At 38.4% G+C, this 12,667-nt stretch overlaps 1 protein-coding gene across 5 annotated transcripts in view; it reads left to right on the forward strand.

Annotated features, from left to right (window-relative positions):
- Positions 1-10,468, forward strand: part of cwf19l2 (CWF19 like cell cycle control factor 2) — a 144,988-nt gene extending 134,520 nt beyond the window's left edge. For all 5 annotated transcript variants that reach the window (XM_072577483.1, XM_072577486.1, XM_072577485.1 and 2 more), the window contains 3 exons: positions 1,111-1,191; positions 5,180-5,281; positions 8,716-10,468. In XM_072577483.1, the coding sequence (XP_072433584.1) occupies positions 1,111-1,191; positions 5,180-5,281; positions 8,716-8,856 (324 nt within the window). In that variant the 3' untranslated portion in view covers positions 8,857-10,468. The remainder of the gene's footprint in view (positions 1-1,110; positions 1,192-5,179; positions 5,282-8,715) is intronic.
- The last annotated feature ends 2,199 nt before the right edge of the window (positions 10,469-12,667 follow it).

Raw genomic sequence — 12,667 nt, forward strand, 5'->3', positions numbered from 1 at the left:
CACCTGTTTGAAATGGGTATATCCACAAAAGACTCCTGCCCTCCGTGCCTAGCTCTCTTACCCTTTCTGGAGTTAACCTATCTATGTGACTGTACCTGAGATTTTCTCCCCTTCCTATAATGCTATCCATCACATACTGTTGCTGTCGCAAATTCCTCATTGCTTCTATCTGTCTCTCCAACCGATCCACTCGATGTGCTAAGATTCGCATCCAACAGCATTTATGGCAGATATAATCCGCAGTAACCCCTAAACTCTCTTTAAACTCCCACATCTGACAAGAAGTATATATCACTGCAATGGCCATTTTTGTTCCTTCACAATCTACAGACCCAGAAAATAACACCGTCTTATTCCTCTGCACTGCACTAGGTTAAATTAAGAGCTATGGCTTATATTTTAATTTTAATCAAGAGACTTATCTCCAAAAACATATAATCAAGAAAGAACCCACTGTACTCACTAATACAGCCTTTCTCTTGGACAGACTTAAAACAACAATTAACTTATCTGATTCTGTGTTGTGAACTTCACCCAAACCGGTTCCTCCAAGATTAGTTGTGAAATTCAGTGCTTGTTAGTTTTCCCAGGTGCACTCCGATGTCCAGCTACACGAGTTCAAAAACAGCAAAGGCAGTAACTGTGCAGGTTCGTTCTCTTTCTCTCTCTCTCTCTCTCTCTCTCTCTCTCTCTCCCCTGCACTGTCCTCACCATGTGCTTCCTTTGTCTGCTCTTCTCCTTTTTAAAACTGCTGTTGTTTTGACCTTTTTTTTTTCCAAAGTTCGGAAACAATGCAACAGCATATAAAACAGTAATTGCTGCTCCTGCAATTTGAGGAAATCACCTCCAGCACCTAAAATACCTCAAATAAAAAAGGAGCAGCTCTTGCGGCCAGAAATTTTTCCTGTCCTCCATCTTGGATTACCCAGATCATAATATAATTGTTGACTTTGTGCTTGTAAATACGTAGTTTTCAAATATAAATTTGCATTTAATTTGTTCTTTGCTTTTTAATTGCATTTCCTAAATGTAGATTTGTTTTCCCTTTATCACAAAAATGTTCTCCTTATTTAATGTGCTCAAAATAACAATTATGTAATTTTATGAAAGAAAGCAATCATGGAGGCTGATGAAGAGTGGGCCATTAACAAGAAGCTAGTTGATCTTTCCACAAGGGATATCCGCAGAGCTGTAAGTAATTATTTCTGTTATTTTAGAAATTCTTCAAATGCAGCAAACTTGTTTATTAACTGGCACCTGAAGGCCAGTTTTTCAAATGTTCAGGATGATCAAAGGGTACAGATAATCAGTAAACCCTGACCAAGTGAAATTTTGAAACCTCAACATCCCTCAAAAAAAAATGTAAAAACATGAACTCAGCTCCTAAAAAATCAATGTAAAAACACACAGTAAATAATAGAAATGAAATGCGGTGTTATACACATCACTGTTATGTTTTATTTACAGCGTAAATACTCAGACATTGTGATATTTAAGGTATATAATTTTTGACAGTTTATCGAAAGTGCTGGTTGATAAAGTGCTTGTTAAAACAAAGCTTGCTGTACTTGTATTTAAGGACTCTTGTGAAGGTAATTTTCATATTTGTGTAGGTATAGTGTGTAATCAGATGTAGCAGTGGGATATTGCAAATGTTTAAACGAGTACCTTTCCACATTAGCTATTTATTTCACAATGCGCAACTTTTCCAAAGATTAACTTTTCCAGAGACATGACTGTTTCACAACATGAAATTAGGTTCTTCAGCTCCATACTTGTGCACAATCAAGACTCTGTTAATTTTTAAAATTCATTCTTGGGATATGAAGTGAGCATCGTTCACTTGACCAGCATTTAGTGCCCTTCCCTAGTTTTGAGGTGGCTGTGTTGGGCTGTCCTCTTGAACTGTTACAGTCCATGTACTGTAGACAGGTCCGCAATGCCATTAGGGGAGGAGTTTCAGGATTTTGACCCAGTGATATTGAAGGATAGCAATATTTTTGCATGTCAGGATGGTTTGTGACTTGGAGGGGAACTTGCAGGAGGTGGTGTTCGCATGTATCTGTTGCCTTTTCCCTGTTAGATGGAAGTTATTGTGAGTTTGCAAGGTGTTTTTTGAGGAACCTTTGGGGAATTTCTGCAGTACATCTTGTAAGTGGTGCACATTGATGGTAGGGACCTCTGAAGGAGCTCGAGATGGATCCTACATTTGGTGAGGGTGCGAGCTTATTAATCCAGAAACTCAAGGAATCTTATGGGTACAAAAATAGAAATTGCTAGAAATGCTCAGCAAGTCTGGCAACATCTGTGGAGAGAAAGCAGAGTTAACATTTCGAGTCAAGTGACCCTTCCTCAAAACTCAGTCAAAAATGCTAAATCTGATTTCTGAAAACATTAAATCAGTAAACCACCTGGATTTTTCCAACGATTGACAGTAGTTTCATGTCATCATTAGTCTTAATTCCAGATATTTATTGAAATGACATACCACTATCTGCTGTGGTGGGAGTTTAACCCAACCCCCCAGCAAATTTGAAATAAAAACTGAAAGAACAGCAGAGGCTGTAAATTAGAGACAAAAATAGAAATTGCTATGGAGAGAAAGCAGAGTTAATGTTTCCGGTTGAGTTTGACCCGAAAAAATTAACTCTGCTTTCTCTCCACAGTTGCCACCGAACCTGCTGAAGTTTATCAGTAATTTTGTCTCTAATTCACAGCCTCTGCAGTTCTTTCAGTTTTTATTTCAAATCTGCTGGGGGTTTGGGTTAAACTCCCACCACAGCAGATAGTGGAATGTGATTTCAATAAATATCTGGAATTAAGACTAATGATGACATGAACTCGCTGTCAACTGTTGGAAAATCCAGATGGTTTACTGATCTCCTTCAAGGAAAGAGATCTGTCATCTTCACCTGGTCAGGCCTACTCTTGATTTCAGACCATAGCAATGTGGTTGACTCTCTACTGCCCTCTGAAATGGCCTGGGAAGCCACATAGATGTCACAATTACTACGAAGTTTTAACCAAGAAATGAAGCCAGGCGGACCACCTGGCATTGAACAAAGTACCAGAAAAGACCCTGCTAAAAATCCTTTTTACTAACATCTGGGTGCTAGTACCAAAATTGGGAGAACTGTATCATTGACTTGACATACTCATGATGCCATATATTACAGACAGTGTCCCAGACAACACCATTACCGTGCCTCGTTATGTCCTGTCCCACTGGTGGGTCAGACTCAGCGGAAGTGGTGGCATAGTGGTACACAGATGAGAGGGAATTACCTTGGGACTCCTCAAAATTGACTCTGGTCACCATGATGTCTGTTGGCTTCAGTTCAGAGATGAGCAAAGAAGCCTGCTGATTACTCGATACTGTCCTCCCTCAGCTGATGAATCAGTATTCCTGCATATTGAACACCTCTTGGAGGAAGCACTGAGTGTAGCAAAGGTGCAGAAATGTCCTCTGGTTGGGGGATTGCAATGTCCACTGCCAAGAGTGGATCAGCAGAACCATTGAGTTGGATGGGTCTTAAAGGATATTCTTGGTAGATGGAGTCTGCGACAGGTGGTGAGGAAACCAACAAGAGGGAAAAACATACTTGACCACCTCCTCACCAATCTGCCTGCTGCAGATGCATCTGTCCATGATGATATCAGTAAGAGTGACTGCCATGCAGTCCTTGTGTAGACAACATCCCACTTTTATATTGAGAATAGCTTGCATCATTTTGTGAGAGTCAGATCCCAAAAATATCTAGCAACTCTTGGGCATCCATGGGCATTGTGGGCCATCAATAACAGAATTGTACTCCAGCACAATTCACAATACCTGGTATATTCTCCCACACTACAATTACCATCAAGCCAGGGGATCATCCTGGTTCAATAAAGAATGCAGGAGGGCATGCCAAGAGCAGCACCAGGAATATCTGAAAATGAGGTTTCAACCTGTTAAAAGTACAGAACAGGCCTACTTTCACACCAAACAGCATTGGCAGAAAATGATAGAGCTAAACAATCCCACAATTAATGGATCAGATATAAGCCCTGTAGTCCTACATCCAGTCGAGAATGGTGGTAAACAATGCACTACAGGAGGCTTCTCAATTATCCCCATCCTTAATGATGGGCGAGCCTAGCATATCGGTGCAAAAAATGAGGCTAAAGCATTTTTAGCAATCTTCAGCCAGATGTGCTGAATGGATAATCCTCCTTCACCTCCTCCAGACCTTCCTAGCTTCACAGGTGCAAGTCTTCAGCCAATGGAAGTTACTCTGTCATTATTGAGAAAGTAAAAACACTGGATATTACAAAAGCTGTAGATCTGTGCTCCAGATCAATGTCAAGGACATTCCATGTGTACTTAAAGGGTAACTTGGTGACAAGATACTGGCTTCCCTGGAGTTATTTCAGAGGTCAGTACCTAGAAATTGATTCTGGCGAGTCTGGAAGAGTTGCCATGTTCAACTAAATGGTAGATAGTGAATGATAAGGAGTCAAAAGGATTTTCTGTCTCTGGAGATAAGTTGAACCTGTTCAGCTGGGTTGCTGGCAGCACAGTATGAAGATTCAAAAGCTCCATGCCTCATCTCCTATGCCAACATTTGGAAGCCCAAAAAAGTTGAAAAATAAATTAGAACAATTACTACTTTTACCTAATTGTAAAGCAACCAACATCTATCCCTGTGAAACAGCAATCGTGAAAGCCATTTCAATAACCTGGCCAGTTTTGTTATTTTCTTTTATTTATCCCTTAACTATGTTTGTTTGTTTGTTTGTTGTGTGTGTGAATGGGATCTGAAAACAAGTGTTTTGGGTTTAAAGCATATGCATTAATCAGACTACCTGGTTGTTTAATGATTTTCTCCACTAAAGTTATTTTGTATTTAATAATGTAAGTCTTTTGTTTGAGGTACAAAAACTAGTGTTTGGAATTAATTATTCTCAGTGGGATTGGTTATTCAAAGGTATGGTTGAGAACCATTGGAGTAACTATTGGCAGTGGTTGATGGTTTCATTTTACTATGTTTTGAATACAGAGGTGGTAAGGTTGATTTGGTTTAGCCATCTGTCTCTGTGCTATAACTTTGTTTTCATTCAGATGTAGGCAACAATATGTTGCAAAGTCAATAATATGCAAAAAGACATATCAACATTAATAATTACTGTCTTTCAGATTCCTAAAGGGCTCCCTTATTTTTCTGTGGATTTTGGTCTGCAAGGGGGATTTGCTCATGTCATTGAAAATGAAGAAAAATTTCCTACTTATTTTGGAAAGGTAATCCCCATTTGCTTTTAACTTTGTATAGCTATGGAGCTTGATGACATAAATAATGAATTTGATGCTTCCAATGGTCGTCTTGACAAATGTTGAACCAGTATAAAAATAATAAAATGTTAAACTTATTCATTCTTAAGATGGCATGCTAATTATAGTATATTTTATTTTTCTTTCAAACAATAAATTCTCATTCTTCTTGTGTTGAGCATATTAGGCATGATGATTGGGTTGCCAAGTGACCTTGAATTTTCCTATCGGCTGCTTCTCCATCATAGTCATCTGTATTCTCGTTTCTGAAATGAACATCTTCAGTTGTGTCTTTAGGGGTCAGTTTGTGAATGGTGGCTTCTAAGCTGACACAGATGAGTGATTACGGCCAGAGGTTGACTCAAGTTTGTTTGTTTTTTCCTTCTGCCAAGCTCTCTTTTCTTCCCTCTGGTCACTCCTTTTGTCCTTTGCTTTTTTTGCACCTTCCTGACTGCTTGTTTCTGGGTACTCCAATATACAGCAAGAACTTGCCATGTGTCAACTCCAATCTTAGTCGACTTGAGGTCTCACTTGCAAACAAATTTGCCATAGGGCAAGCCATCTTGGGGAATGATGGGAATGCAATCATCTATTTGGCACATATGACTAAGAGTTGCCTGAGGGTAAACAGGGTGTGCATCCCTGCATATTAGTGTACTTTCATATTTAGCACATTGTCATGCCATGAGATAACTATTATTTGGCTGCAAGAACAGAGGTGTTCGACTACGCCCCATTTCTTGGCTTGCATTATCTGTTCAGACATAATAATATCAATAATTCAATAATATCATAGCTGATCTGATTAGTCTAACTCCACATTCTCACCTATGCCCTAATAACCTTTCACCCCTTGCTTATCAAGAATCTATTTGCTTCTGCCTGTAGTACTGTGTGTAGTTCTGGTCACTCCACGCTAGGAAGGATATTATGAAACTGAAGAAAGTTCAGAAAAGATTTACCAGAATTTTGCCAGGAATGGAGGGTTTAAGACATAAAAATTGGAACGGTTAGGACTAATTTCTCTAGAGCTTAGGAGGTTGAGGGGTTACCTTACAAAGACTTATTAAATCATGAGAGACATAGATAAGGTGAATGACCAGGGTTGTTTATCCCTTTGGGTGGAGGAGTTCAAAACTAGGGGGCATATTTACAAGGTGAGAGGAGAAAGATTTTAAAAAGGACATGAGGGGCATCTTTTTTACACAGAGTGATTCGTTTTTGGGATGAACTGCCAAAGGAAATAGTGGATATAGGTAGAGTTACAATGTCTAAGAGAAATTTGGATAAGTTTATGAATTGGAAAGGTTTGGAGCGATATGGGCCAGATGTAGGAAAATCGTACTAGTTTAGTTTAGGAACATGGTTGGTGTGGACTGGCTGGACTGTTTCCATGCTGTGTGACTGTAACTCTATAAAAGCTCTGCTTCCAGTGCCTGTTGAGTCCTAAAGACTCTTGACCCTCTGTGAGAAAAAAACTTCCTCATTGTCACAACTCATTGAGGTAGGTGCACAAAAAATTCAACCCCACTTTCTCATAGCTGTCACAAATGTGAACAGATTTTGTCAAACTATCCAAAGTTCCCAATTTACCTGAGTGAGAAACTTTGGTTAAAAGACAACTCTCACCCGGTTTTTCTACTTAACAGGAAGATAACTGTTTATTATGAACAAATTGTCCTAAACTGTTAGCAAAAAGGAAATAGGAATTGCAAACTTGTAACTCTTATCTGCTAACCATTCTGATTGCTTATTTGGTCACTGTCATGTTTTATCATTGGCAGCCTTTTTCACAAAGTGAACATGAGCAGAAGGTTGTGCATGTGCAATGTAAATCCTCCAGCAGTGTCTGAAGATGCACTCTTTATTTTAGTCATTTACTGATGTCACGCGGTTGTTTGTATGGTGATGCTCTCTTCTATTGTTTGAGAATTCATCCTTTCTCAGTCTTTGAAGTTGTTTTATTGCTTCTTCAACAGAGGTTTTACAGGGAAAGCTGAGTGGAAGACAGCTGACGATTACTGGTAACGGAGTTCTGAGGAAGGGTCATTCAATGCGAAATGTTAACTCTGATTTCTCTCCACATATGCTGCCAGACCTGCTGACCTTTTGCAACAATTTCTATTTTTGCTTCTGATTTACAGCATCTGCAGTCTTTTTGGTTTTTACTGTTTCCTCTGCAGAAGAGTGAGAGAGAGAGTTTGCTTCTTTTGCTTTGCAGGCAGGTGGTCCTCAGTTGCACTAGCCCCACACAAACCAGGGTCACCACTTCAGGAGCCAATCAAAATGTTGTCAAGCTGTTGTCCCTAGTTAGAATCCATTAACACTTTGATGTCTGCTTTTGCTCTCACTGTTCCAGGAAAATTGCAACATTGATCATAGCTCACAATGTGCTCCGATAATGATTTTCATAACTGCCTCCATCTCTTTGCATGGTCTCTTTGATTTAAAGCCAAGCTTTTATTTTTTTCACTCTTTATCCAAAAATAAGTAAATCAAATACGTGGTCTTTGCTTCATCTGTCTTAAATGGGTGATGGTTTCTTTTTATGCAGAGACCCTTAGTTTCAGTAACAGGAAGGTTCTGTGTTTGCTGATCCAAGTGCCCGTGCATTAGCTTCTGTATCCAAAAACTCTGCCATGCACAGATCTTGGAAGTAAATTGAACAGAATGGCTCCCTAGATGAGATACATCCCAGGTTTTTCAACTAAACATAAAACAATTGTCAGTGATTTGACTATAGCTGCAAGTAAAATTGATGGGCCAAATGGCCTCTTGCTGGGCTGTAAATGTCTGTGAATTGAATACAGCTGTGTTGGAAGCACAATTTGAGAAAGTGTGTTAGGTATAAACAGGTTTCAGCCCTGGATCTGGTCATGATTGCCAGCACCATCACATCCATGGAGACAAGGAGATACAATTGTGCCTGTCCTTCACTCGTTCGGTATTGCTTCATCTGTTTATGTTATATTGTCCTTCAAGAAAGAGACTTGTGTTAGTGAGTGTGATCCAATGTGCTTGAGTGATATGCCGCCATAGCGAAACAGCTGGATGTGTGTGCAAGCTGTTCCCGAGCACACTGAATCTAAAAGGATGGGTTAGTTGAGCAAGTGAAGGCAATATAATTGTAAAGACCAAAGCTAACAAGAACAGAATAGGACACCTCAATGCTAATAAGATTTTTAAAATTGCAGTCATTGTAAAGGGTAAGTTTAAAATGATACTAATTACTTTCTAACTGGCAGATGGGGGCAGTGCATGTCAACTCCAGGCACACTCATTGAGCATCTTAAAAGAGAAGGAGGAAGTTGACCGTGACCAAATGTAAAAAAATTTATGCAACTGGTTTAGGATGCCAAAAGGTTCACAGAAGAAACATTGACTTCTTTTAAATTTCTTTAAAGGAAATAGTTGGAGGCATGTTAGACCTGGAGCCTCGGCGTTGGAGGAAGAAAATCAGAGAAAGTTTTGATGATCAGAGGAAGAAAGTGCTCCAGTTCTCACATTGGTGGAAGCCATACGACTGTACCAAAAATAAGCAATAATGCTACCTATCGTAGAAAAATGGCTATAGATTGCTGAAACCTGGCATTGGACAATGGAACTTCTCCAAATGTTTTTCCAAGAAGATCATGGAAGTTTGGAAATAATGACTAATTTCAATTTTTTTAATTGAATATTGAGAAGACAAAGTAAGCAGTTAGATCTGAATTTTGTACTAAAATTAATTACAAATTGGTATTATTTTGTACTATAAATAGAAAATCCAGAAACAATGATATCTTGATGCTTGCTGTTGGATACTGTAATTTTCATTCATTCTGGACTTTGAGATTAAAAGTCATTATTTCAGTTAATGTTTATGTAAGCAAATAAAATTTGATATGTAAACAATGGTGAAATTTCATCACCAACACTGGGAACACTTCACATGTTATTTATTTACTGCAAGAAAGATGGAATATAGAAGTAGAGATGTTTTGCTCCAGTTGTATAGAGCATTGTTGAGGCTGCATCTGGAATACTGTCCAACTTAAGAAAACATGTAAACATGCTGAAAGCAGTTCAGAGAAGGCTTGCCTGACTAATTACTGGAATGATCATGTTATTCTATTAGGCCAGATTGGACACATTGGGCAGTTTGGGCCTTTAACCATTTGAGTTCAGAAGAATGAAAGGTGATATTATCAAAACATATAGAGGATCCTTCCAGATATTAACAGGACAGATACTGAAACAACGTTTTCTCTTGTGGGAAACTAGAACTAAGGGACACTGCCAAAACAAGGCGAGTCCTATTTCAGTTTTAGTTCTTTCAGAGTTGAGTATTTGTAAAAACGTCCAAAGAATGTGATGGAGGTGGGGGCGTTTTAATGCAAAAGTAAATAGATTCTTCCCCAGCAAGTGATATTTGGAGGTAAACAACCATATGGAGTTGAGGCCTCAATCAGTTCAACCATGATCTTATTGAATTGCAGAGCCGGTAGAGAGACCAAAAAGTCTACTCCTACTCCTTGTTCATATGTGTCTTCCTTAAATTATTGACAATGAACAAAACTCCATGTAAGTGTGTTGTGCAGCCAACTAATACCCAAAACACACACACAGTGATGATTGTAAGCTTATGAAACATAGATTTCAACCACAGTGAATCTTTTGCTATGTTATTATTGTAAAATGCCTCAACCATTGAGATGAGAAACCTGAAAATACTAGTATAAACATTTAGCTTCATAACTTCAGATGATTTTAAAAAAATGAAATTCATTGTCCACACTTTCATACGCCTGGATGGAAACTCAGTTACTGTTGTAATTACACTCATCAGCTTTCAGCTGTGCACTATTTCTGTAAAGCACCACATTGCTCAATATTCATCAGTATTTTGGATATTAAAAAGTACTTCAAGGTTATTGTTATCACAAGCAAATGGAATTGTCTTCATATCCTGTTGTCATGAAAGCAGCCGTATCATACGGAGAATATCAGAATACGTGCAGAGTTTGACACTCGACTGTAAGTTTGTTTATATCTATTTGCAGTTAATTCTTAAAGTATCATTTGCTTCATTTTGATAATGGACCATGAAATGATTTGAAATTGGCTATAGTGAATATTAGTATTGAGAATTAAATAAAGTTTTATTTTAAATTTGTCCCTACTGCTTCACAGCTTCTCTTAAATGCTCAGGAGGCACTCTTATTTGTAAGAGATATTTAAACTCTGAGGATAAATCTCATTATACCATCACATGTGCAAATCTACTTTAAAATTAATCCATGCTGTTAAAAAAAAATTTTCATTTTGATTGATGTAGGACTGCTGGAAGGCAAATCTTCTCTCCTGATAAACGATGCGCCTGGTGTAATCCTTCCCAATAGAACTGTGTGTAAACTATAATTTATGTAGTGAATGTAAGGGATTATTTTATGATACATAATTGTATGTTCTATATAATGGATTGTCACACCCTTAATGTATTGATCATCCTATGTTATTCTTGAGATAGACTAGTGAGAAACAGAATGGCGGCATGTCTTATGTTACTCTATACAGTGAACTTATCCACTGAATCATAAAGACCAAAGAAGTCCCAAGTAATGTTTGCTGTGCATATTGATCCCAGTTAGGGTCATTACAATTAACATCATTCTAACATAATCATAAATTTGACATTTTCTAAAGTTTATTTCCCACTGTGACTATTGGTGCTATCTAGATTTCCAAAAGTATCATATTTCATTTCTTTAACTGAAATGGGATATCAATTTTTTTGTAAGTAGTTATTCCCCTTTGTACATGATCATTTATCAGTATCCAGCATGTCATGTATCTAAAATATAATTCTGATAACCTGTTTTCAGGAGCTTTTAAATTATACTGTTACTGTAAAATCTCATTGGATGAGATAGTGGAGTCATAGAGATTTAAAGCACAGAAACAGACACTTCAGTCCAACTCGTCATACCAACCAGATATCCTAACTTAATCTAGACCCATTTGCCAGCACTTGGCCCATATCCCTCTAAACCCTTCCTATTCATATACCAATCCAGATGCCTTTTAAATATTGTAATTGTACCAGCCTCCACCACTTCCCTTGGCAGCCCATTCCATACACGCACCACCCTTTGCCTGAAAAAGTTACCCCTTAGGTTCCTTTTAAATCTTTCCCCTCTCACCCTAAACCTGTGCCCTCTAGTTCTGGACTCCCCCACTGCAGGGAAAAGACCTTGTCTATTTATCCTATCCATGCTCATGATTTTGTAAACCGCTGAAAGGTTACCCCTCAACCTCTGATGCTCCATAGAAAGCAACCTCCAGCCTATTCAGCCTCTTCTTATAGCTCAAACCCGCCAACCATGGCAACATCCTTGTAAGTCTTTTCTAAACCCTTTGAAGTTTCACAACGTCCTTCCGATTGAAGGGAGACCAGAATTGTACACAATATTCCAAATGTGGCCTAACCAATGTCCTGTACAACTGCAACATGACCTCCCAACTCCTATACTCAATGCTCTGACCAATAAAGGAAAGCAAATCAAGTCTACTGATCAAAATGGCAAACTGTCTTCTTAGATTTGGGTCCTGGGATTGACATGAACCAATAATCATAAATTTATTAAGCCTTTTACTAATATTTGAACTGGGTTCAGTAACAAGGAAGCAAATACTGTTAGGTGATTGGCTATTCCTTATGAGGTTGTCAGAAACATAGGAAGTAGGAGTCAGAGTGGGCCATTCAGCCCTTCCAGCCTGCTGCACCATTCTTTGTGATCATGGCTGATCATCCAATTCAATAGCCTGTTCCCACTTTTCACCCATATCCTTTGATCTCCTTAGCTGCAAGTTCTATATCCAACTCCTTCTTGAAATCATACAATGTTTTGGCCTTGACTACTTTCTCTGATAGCAAATTTCTCTGAAAAAAATTCTCATTACCTCAATCCTAATGGTTTAGCCCTTATTCATAGACTTGTGACCCCTAGATCTGGACTCCCCATCATTGGGAACACAGGAATCAGTCTGGTTTGCTAATGTTCATTCAAATGTCTTTTTGGATCTTTTATTCTTGATGTTTTATAAAATGATCTAGACTCCAGAGCAGGGAGCAGTATTATAATATCCATAGATGATACAAATTCTGTCAAAGTAGTATATAATACTGAGGATACGTTTGGCCTTTAGGATATCATAGATGGGATTGTGACAGGTTCCAAACATAACCCTGTTTTAGGAAGGAGAGAGAAAGCATCAAACTATAAGTGTCTGTTAGCTTGACATCGGTGGTAGGGGTTTTACAGAATCTATTATAAAGCATATGATTACTTAATATTTTGAAAGTAGTCTAATTGG

The sequence above is a fragment of the Chiloscyllium punctatum genome, chromosome 9, assembly GCF_047496795.1.
Source record: "Chiloscyllium punctatum isolate Juve2018m chromosome 9, sChiPun1.3, whole genome shotgun sequence".
Classification (NCBI taxonomy): Eukaryota; Metazoa; Chordata; class Chondrichthyes; order Orectolobiformes; family Hemiscylliidae; genus Chiloscyllium; species Chiloscyllium punctatum.